This window comes from Trachymyrmex septentrionalis, unplaced genomic scaffold, assembly GCF_001594115.1.
Source record: "Trachymyrmex septentrionalis isolate Tsep2-gDNA-1 unplaced genomic scaffold, Tsep1.0 scaffold21, whole genome shotgun sequence".
Lineage (NCBI taxonomy): Eukaryota > Metazoa > Arthropoda > Insecta > Hymenoptera > Formicidae > Trachymyrmex > Trachymyrmex septentrionalis.
Window position 1 is genome coordinate 2,025,067 of NW_017305288.1, and position 9,683 is coordinate 2,034,749.

General features: G+C 31.4%; 1 protein-coding gene and 1 long non-coding RNA gene across 4 annotated transcripts in view; one reads left to right on the forward strand and one right to left on the reverse strand.

Moving 5' to 3' along the window:
- Positions 1-679: 679 nt before the first annotated feature.
- The window catches only part of LOC108748056 (paired amphipathic helix protein Sin3b), a 23,579-nt gene continuing 14,575 nt past the window's right edge, over positions 680-9,683 (reverse strand). For all 3 annotated transcript variants that reach the window (XM_018486039.1, XM_018486041.1, XM_018486038.1), the window contains exons 16-18: positions 1,451-1,608; positions 1,214-1,349; positions 680-1,057 (exon numbers count right to left, since the gene is read on the reverse strand). In XM_018486039.1, coding sequence (XP_018341541.1) covers positions 806-1,057; positions 1,214-1,349; positions 1,451-1,608 — 546 coding nt within the window. In that variant the 3' untranslated portion in view covers positions 680-805. The remainder of the gene's footprint in view (positions 1,058-1,213; positions 1,350-1,450; positions 1,609-9,683) is intronic.
- Positions 3,377-9,683, forward strand: part of LOC108748058 — a 16,550-nt gene continuing 10,243 nt past the window's right edge. Inside the window, exon 1 of the long non-coding RNA XR_001939288.1 lies at positions 3,377-4,170. This is a non-coding gene — a long non-coding RNA (uncharacterized LOC108748058). The remainder of the gene's footprint in view (positions 4,171-9,683) is intronic.

Below are 9,683 nucleotides of genomic sequence, written 5' to 3' on the forward strand. Positions count from 1 at the left end.
TTTCATTAAAGACACAAACGTTGGAAACGTCAACTGAATAATTTTGTATTCTCTTGTCTAAAGAGTTTGTTATACAGTTTACATTTCTAGTTGAATCTCAAACGAAATAAGCATCTATATGTGTATATGTACATACTTGCTAAAATATCGAAAGTAACACCAAGACGCAAGCCGTATTCAAATGTACAGATGTAAAATGTATTAAATTCCGCGCGTAATACATTAATATTGATATTGTAAAATAAACACGACTTACCGAGCGAGTGTTATAATCTTATAAGAAAATAAAACGCGATACAAGTAGTAGGAGAGGCTGGCAAAAATTGTCTAATTATGAATTCAGTGCGATAGTATTAAATAACTCGCAACAGTATATTATTATACATCGTTGTGTATGTGTGTATGTAATACAGGCCTATGTATCTCTGTATAGCCAAGAATAAAACTTTGTGTGCAAACATATAATATAATATGATATAGCATATAACACATGGACGGCCATTGACCATTTATTCTTTTTAATGTTTTTGGAATCAAATTTAATTTATAATTGAAACTTTCTTTGGATATCGAAAGCATTGTCTGTACCTATCTAAGAGAGAAATATATATATATATATATATATATTCATTACTTTTTTTTGCACAAAACTAAACTCGTATTTCAAGAATTTCTGCTTCGAGTCTTAATCATATCGGGCAAAGAATAATTTTCGCTGAGAGAAAAAAAAAAGACTAATTAATTATAGCGAGTGTAGTGATATTGAGAAATTTTTAATAATGATAAAAAATCCCATCGAATTGGATTAGACGCAAGTCTCTGTCAATAGATCAGATTGCAAACGTTCTACTCGAAAACGATTGTATTGCCGGTAGGGAGAACGTGTCTGATCGTTGTCCGTTATCACTCGTGTCCTGTGAGGAATCAAGTTCTCGTATCGTCCCATCAACCAATCTTGACACAACCGATGTTGAATATCTGTGCTATTCTTGGATATCCATAACGAATGCCAATGATGGAATTTGGAATCCTTACGCTTCGTTACAGCTGGATGACACTGTCAAAGCAAAATATTTCACAATTTTCTTCTTTTTTCTTTTAATGAAATCGAGCTATGAAATATAGCAAAAGATGTGAGAATTAATAGGACAAAACAAACTCTATACAACGTTTGATGTAAAGGTGTTAAGCATTTAAGTAATTGTAAACATACCCGTCTAGCACGGTTCATGGAGTTTTGTTTGTAAAGAAATCTGTCCTTATGGACAATGAAAAGCATGGTATAACTGTTGGGATTAAATCTACATTGTGTTTCGTCGGAATTGATCATGTCTGGAGTGTCGCTTGATCTGCAACAAATTTACAATATTGTTACTTGATGATATGTACAAATAGAGTTAATTATAAATTTATGTACCGAATTACATACCGACGTATCGAATGTACTTACTCTGCGACTTTATCCGGATGATTAGCATTAAGCGAAGATGTTTTCCCTCTCATTAATCTTGCGGCATGCTTTCGATATGATTTAATATTACGACAGAGAAATGTGGGTTTACGTCCTGCTGAGGATCTACCTGAGGAACCCCAAGTATTTCCATCAATCTACAACAATCATGATATATCATTATTTGTAAGAGTATTTTTACAGCTGCAAACAACTGTATATATATATATATATATATATATATATATATATATATAAAAGAAATAAACTAAGAAAACCTTAAAGACATTAAGTGATTTATAAAAAATTATCATAAAGGTCGAATTCTATATTCACACAATATGCTCGTAGATAAAACGGACTACTATAATCGATAAATGTGTGAAAATAATTTACAGTAAAGCGGAAAATCTGCTTTGTGTCCATCCAAAATGTACGTATATCGAATCTTTTCTCATGTTTCAATATATTCTATTTACGGTCAGAATGAAATAAATGTGAATAAAGTGACATATATTTCTTAAAAGTATAAAGTGAAATTTAATACAAATAATCTTAAAGATATTAAACAAATTTTGAAAAATGCAATAAATGCGAATAGTATTTAGATAAATAAATAAATTATACTACAATTCTCTCTCTCTCTCTCTCTCTCTCTCTCTCTCTCTCTCTCTCTCATAATGAAAGAGATTAATAAAGACTAAACGCATGTGTCGAATGATAAGCTTGTTCTGATTATTAGAAATTCAATCTTATATTTGTTGTGCACATTGAATTGTGCAAATGAAAGAAAAAGAAAAAATAATACAAAAAAGAATCGTATATACGTACTTTCAGCACTCTAATTACTGTTTCGTTACAATTTCCTATATCATATAGCGAAATATATAATACTTGATAAAAAAATAAATCAAGAGGCTCTATTTTAAATATTAGTTATATCGTATGTAACATTGAAATTTTTATTATTAAAAAAATATAATGTGATAAAATTGAGACATCTTTATTTATTAATATTTGCTTATTTTATTGTATACGAGGGAATAAGTGAGTGAACGAAGGATGGAAAGAGGACTAAGGAAAGAAGAGAGGAGGGGGGAGGGAGGGAGGAGAGAGAGAGAAAGAGAGAGACATGCGTGTAAATAAAATATAAAATTTATAAAAGTCCTTCTGTCGTTTTAAACTTAGTAGTATTAGTTAATGTAGGCTCTAGCTATAAATTGAAAACAAAAGAAATTCCAACATGTGACGACTTTGTTGAAATAAGAAAACCAATGAGAGAACTGTTATAATTCTCATGACAAATTTTGATATTTTAGCAACAATATTAATGTAAATTGTGTGAATATATACATGGTAGAAAAGAGATATATTACTCTCAATAATCGGCATTTATTACGTGACGTAATATTCGAAAACTCTACAAAAAAGAAAATAGAAGAAAATAGATTAAATAATCTTTTAGTAACTTTTAATTTTTGTAATAAGATTAAAAAAAAGTTTGAAGAGACAATCTTTAAGAGATTACCTTTGAATTGCTCAACTATAGCATTTTCATACCTTTTAGAAATAAAGTTTATACCAGACATGTAAAATCTCGGTATAAAGAAATAAATATTTTGAAGAAGTAATAAATTTTTAGTGGTGTATAAAAAAATGATGTTAGACAATAATATTTAAAATTGTACATGTATTTCAATATCTCTCTCTTCTATACAATATTATTATCTCTTACTATATGCATATTCCTTTTATATATACAATACAATTACATACATATATATAAACATATATAAGACACTGCCTTTTCATCAAATATGTATGTAATATGTGCAAGAGAAAGATAGGTCTCTCTCTCTCTCTCTCTCACTTTACCCCGTGATATACGTATATACATACATACATACATACATATGTATGTGCGCGCATGTGTGTATATATACGTGCGTCATATCCTAAAAAGTTGTGTGTTAAAAACTTGAATAGCCGCAATAGCTATATTTCCGTCTTCTTGTTGTTTATTTGTTCTCATCATAGGTTAGTTGGAGAAGAATAGGTATCGATAATAAATATCGATCGTAAGGAGGAGTAAACTCTCTCTCTCTCTCTCTGTGTGTGTGTGTATGTGTGTGTGTGTGTGTGAATGGGTGGGTGTGTCTCGCGCGCGCGTGCGCCTATAAATACTACGGGTGTGGGAAAATCGAAATTGCTGCGCATACGCCATTGGAGCAAGTGGTGTACATCGGCGCAGCAGCAGCCAGCAGGTTGCTGGATTGTCGCAAAGAACAGCGCAGTTGCCGCCTCGAGTTGCCTTTCTCCGTTTCCACTGTTATTCTCACATTAGGCTCGGACGAACGCCATTTTGGACTGCGAGCGGTTTATTATCGCGGACCAGTGCGGACGAGACGAGACGAGACGAGACGGACGAGATGCTTCTCGTAAGTTAGTATCGATGATAAAAATTGGTGATTTATTTTTTATAGTTGCACAGACAGAATTGAACGAATGCTAACGAAACGGAACTATTGATTGATGAACGCTGCGAACAAAAAAATGTGAATGACGATAGGAGAGGGGGGGGGGAGAGAGAGGGAGAGATAGAGAGAGAGGAGGGGAGATAGGGAGAGAGTATAGGAAAAGAAAAGTGTACTTTAAACTTCACGACTGTTGTCACCTAATCATCCAGATTCGCGTTCACATCGCTATGTTTTTCTTCGTATGTAAGTACGATGTTATTCGTCAAGAGTGCTATCGCTTAATAGCCATTAAAAGACTGCAGTAAATTTTAATTGTTCGCTTATCAAATAATATCGAATCGATTAAATTCTTGATGTGTGTGTGTGTGTACATACACACACACACATAAAATCTCTCAAGTAATACGGTTTATCGTTCTTCACTGTAAGAATGAAACAATGCGACGACGAAAATGAGTATAAAATAATGGAGCACTCGTTTACGAATTCTATTACGTGTATACCGTACATACGGATATTGAATTTTGCACAAATTTGCTCATGTATGTACATATACTCTGGTGTGTGTGTGGTGTGTGTGTGTGTGTGTGTGTGTGTGTGTGCGCGCGCGCGCGCGCCTATACAGGTTCTGTTATTCACTGCAAGTACTGAAAATTTATAGCATGCACTATAGATTTTCAGTAATGGCAATGTACATATATCGAAACACGGCCATAATCATACGCGAAATTTATCATATTGTGCATTGCATTGTGACAAGTGTATCGTTTCTCTTTCCTGTATTATCGATAAAAACAACAAACTATGATTGTATATCAAGTATAATTTTACATTGATAAATTACATAATGTACGTTATTTTTCTTTTGTATATTCTACAAATAAAAAATGATTCGGAATATGTGACTGCAGTCTTATATTTTTCGTATGACAGTTTTTTTTGCCAATAAATAACTGCTCGATTTACGAAATTTGGTTTGAAATTTGGAGCAATAAATCTTGATTAACAATGTTTGTAAGTAAATAAATGTTTATATAAAGAGATTGCATGTCGATGTGTGTGATTGTAATGCGCGCACGTGCACGTATGCGAATGAAAAAAGGACAGAGAAAAATAAAAGATGGAGAATGTAATTCATTCAGGCCCGGTTGTTTCACCTTTTGATTAATTTTACCTATTAGGTAAGTAACAAGATTACCCAATCACATGTGCGGATTGCCGGATTTACCCCATAGGTAAAATATACCAAAAGATGAGTATGATACCAGATAACTGACCCTTAATGCTGCAAATGTTTCATTGACCAATCAATTAAAAAATGAATTACATTACAAATTGACTTGTCAAGGAATGCATTTGTGATATCAAGTGAATCACACTCTGACTGTGATTGTGTTTTGTGTATGCGCCTACGCGCGCGCAAGCACGCAACAAGGGCGGCTTTCAATCAATTCTAAAAAATAAAAACACGAATTCGTAATCACGTTTGCATATTGAATGTAATGATCTTAATGATTTTATATACAGTGAGAGCAAAAAGTATTCGTACAAGGAAATTTTTTTAATAAAAAGTCTTACTTACGTAAAAAATAAACATTAATTAGCAATTTTATATACAATAAATATATTTTGTTTTAACATAAACAAACGAGCTTGCATGAATTCCTGATTTTAGAAGCTAAATTTCTCGACTGTACGAATACTTTTCGAGCATCCAAACAATAGAATTTTTAATTTTCGCTTATTTTTCAGATATACTTTCTATAATTAATACACATCTTTTTGGTATATATAATTTTAAGAAACATACAGTCTATTTTATTATTTATGAATAAATTGTTAATTACCAACCAAGAAATGATCGTCAATTAAACGTCGAATCGACGTCGAAATGGTGTTGAAATCATCGTATCGATTCAGCATCAATTCGATAACTCATTTCTCGTTGGAAAATATTTATTTTTTAAAAATTAAGTTTTTTTAAAAAATATTTTCTCTGTACGAATACTTTTTGTACTCACTGTATGTATACATATATTTGTGTGTGTATGTATGTGTGTGTGGTGTGCGCGTGTGTGCGTGCGTGTGTTATGAATGTCAAAATGCATATATAATAATTCTGTTTTTAATTCTGTGATTGCACTTGCTAAATGTCTTTAATTAAAAAAAAAATAAAAAATAAAAAAAAACGAAACTACATGCTGTCGAAACTGTGCGATGTATTTCTTGTTGAAAAAAATGTATGTTTGTAACGTATACAGTATACGTATCCTCATTAGAAAAAAATGCCACACTAATGTTGTCAACATAATAACTTCACATTGTACAAATTCGTCCAAGAACAAATAATATAAAATAAAAATATTATTATAATTAGGAATAAAATGAGAAATCTAAAATGCACAGGTTTTTAGATATCAATATCATAAAACAGATATTATATTAAGAGTGGCAAATTATTGCAGCACGAATTAAAACAAAAATTGAAAAATGTGAAACCTTTGGTAAAATGACAAATACTGCGGGATATTAATACTTCATACTGTCGCGTTTATCAAACATTATTACAGAATTGATGCAAAATTACAACTGACTTTCTATATACATCATATAATAATACAGTGCGTAGTATCTCCCTGCTTTACTATCTATATATCATTTATATGTACACGTAGCAAAGTATATTACGTATATACATGTGTTTGATGAAGGACGCAACAGTTGAGCTAAAAACACACTCAGCTCCACGCCACATAGAGTAGTCTTGTCATACCTCGTTGTCTCGCGTTAGCTAAAACCAATGCATACTTGATTCATACAAAGGCATAGTGCATCGTACTACAGCTGATTCTGTAACATACTTTGGGGTCTTGAAACGTAGCATGACACGCTGTGCCCTCGTATGGAGCAAATGCGCATAAACCCTTCTTTTAGCGGTGTGGCTATGAGATCATTCTCTCGTGTAGAAAACAGTTTTGGATTATTCGCTTAGCAGATCGAATAGCCAAACGAGTGTACAAGCCATACAAGGTTCGATGTTTCTCTGACATATTCATATTTTTGTCTAAGATATTACATAGGAATTTTATTAACGCATCGCTCGTCATTTCTCCCCATGCAAACATTTAACCGCCTATCTTTCAAAATTTCTTTAAAAATCAGTTAGAATTTCTTTTTTTTTTCCTCGAAGAACCAATAAAAAATACGAACCGTGTAACCGTGTTACTCTTATTATATAATGCTTAATAATGGCGTGAAAATAATATGTTGAATAAATTTATGAATGTGTGTGCGTGCGTGCGTGTGTGTATGTGTGAGTGCGCGCGCGTATCTTTTCCGTAAGATTTCACTACTGCATTTTTTAATACAATACCAAGAACGTCAAATATAAAACTTAATTATCAACTATTTTTTTACTTATATAGTTGTATTTCATGTTGTATACGCGTGAGCGTATCAAAATGTATATACAAATTGGTTTCAAATTTACATACTTCAAAATCTAATTTTACCTTTTTACATATAGTAAAATTAATATATATTATATATATATTTATATATATATTTCATATGCAATCCCTATCAAAATAATAAATATAACTTTTTCAAACTCAAAATGCAGTTTTACAGCTATTTTTGTTGGCGATGATTGTATATATTTTACAGATGTAATTTAGTTAAATTTTACTTTAAAATTTTCTCAAAGATAAACATTTTAAAAAGGAAGTAATAAACCATAAAATATATAATTACAATAAAATAAACTGTTTCATTATTTGCAAAATTTATATTTAAATTCTAATATTATTTTCTAAATTCTGATTCTTTAGTATACAATTTACAATTTATTTTCTGTCTTATAATGTATAATGAATGATGAATGTAATGGATTAGAGATCTGTAAGTGGAATTAACAAACAATGTTTTTAATGAAATATTGAACAAGGTCAATATTGAACATATAAAGACGTTTCGGGACCATCGAAAATCATATTTGTTATAAGATGTAAAACTTGAACACATTTTTAGACTGGCGTAAACAAAAGTATAAAGACGCTCGTGTTATTGTAAATGATTTCAATAATTTTTTCAACGTTTCTGAGTGTTCTTTAGAATTTTTAAAAATTCTTGGAAACTGGGAGGATTCTTGTTTTATTACCGACAGGAGACCTTCGGCAACATCGAGCGGTGTATACAAATTGTGAACGATTATTCTTTCAAAACGCGTAAAAATCCCACCGGCGGGTTGATCATGAATATAGCAAAACATAGTAAAACGGAAAAATTCGTAATGACACTACGAACTGTAACCAATGTTTCTTAACAGACGCGGACCATGCGTGTGCGCGCGTATGGAATTATTAAATCGCGCTATGTATTGTTATGCATGTTGCGGGTGATTGGCTTCATCGTGTTCGTTGATACACACCAGAATCATCCTCGTGGATGCGGATTCCGAACTCGCGATCATTGCGTTGCGCCGTATTGTCGACTCCGTTGAATATCACAATTGTAATCAGTCCCCAGCTGCACGCGCTGCGCAGAATTTCGAAATACGCCAAACAATTCGCGTGAATTTGTTTTTCCTTTCTCATTTTTCGTTTTTTTTTTCTTTCTTCCTCTACATTTTTTTCTTTTTTTTTTCCTTTTCGCGGTCCCGACGTTTATGACGCCACTGTGTACATTGATGAAACCGGAAAATGTTGACGGTCAACTCGAAGCAACGTTGAATTTTTATAAGCAGAGTCTACATGTCAGTGTGTACATAGTATGTAAACGAACCTTTTTCGCCGATCCATGTGGAATAGGGCAACGAGATATAACAGCGCTCGTTGCCTCGTCCTTTCTCTCGTTTTGCGAAATTTTTGTTTGTCATAAGACTTCAAACTTGTAATTTGTAACTTTTTTTATTTATTTTTTTAAGCTACGATTATTGCTATTGAAAACTATTATTTATACTCGTGATCAGATATTTATTAAATTATTGTTAATTTTGTGGAAAAAATAAACTTAAATATACAATTCATTTTCTTTCTCGTTTTTGGTTACTACGCTCTAATTTAATACTTCTCGTTAAATTATTCTTTAACATAAAACGGTTTTTTAACGTAAAAACACAATAGTACTTTTTTCTATGACTCGATATCAAGCAAGAAATTCTCAATTGCTTTGATCTGTATCTCGTCGTCTTGATAAAAAAGTAATGCAAGTAAAAAATTATTAGCATTTTTTAAATAATGAAAGAAAATATAAAGAGAGATATATTATGTGGAAAAACAACATATTTGTTTATATAGGAAAGTATCACAACTCTATAATATAGGGACAAAATTTACACAATTTTTTATTAGGATTGTAAATGTTGCAAATTTTGAAAATTTATAACATAATTAAAAAAATATATATTATAATTGAAAGTATAACATGACAAGAAAGTAAAAAGAAAAGTGCATATTTACTATCTTAAAAAAAATGTTCCAATTCAGAAACAATTTAAAAACAATTAAATATTTAAAATACTTTATTTAAAAGTTGCATTTAGAAAAGATTTTCGGATTTAATGCTATTATGCTTCAATCTATTATAAAGTAAAGTAACTATAGAGATCGTTATAATTTTGAGTTGTGTCACTTTTCTATCAACGCAACGATTTGTTTCATCAAAAGAACATGTATTTGCTTTCTTTAATCGAATTCAGTGATAGAGTGGTATGGCTTCGGTCTGGTATAGTCTCGTATAACCCAAAGGGTTAATAT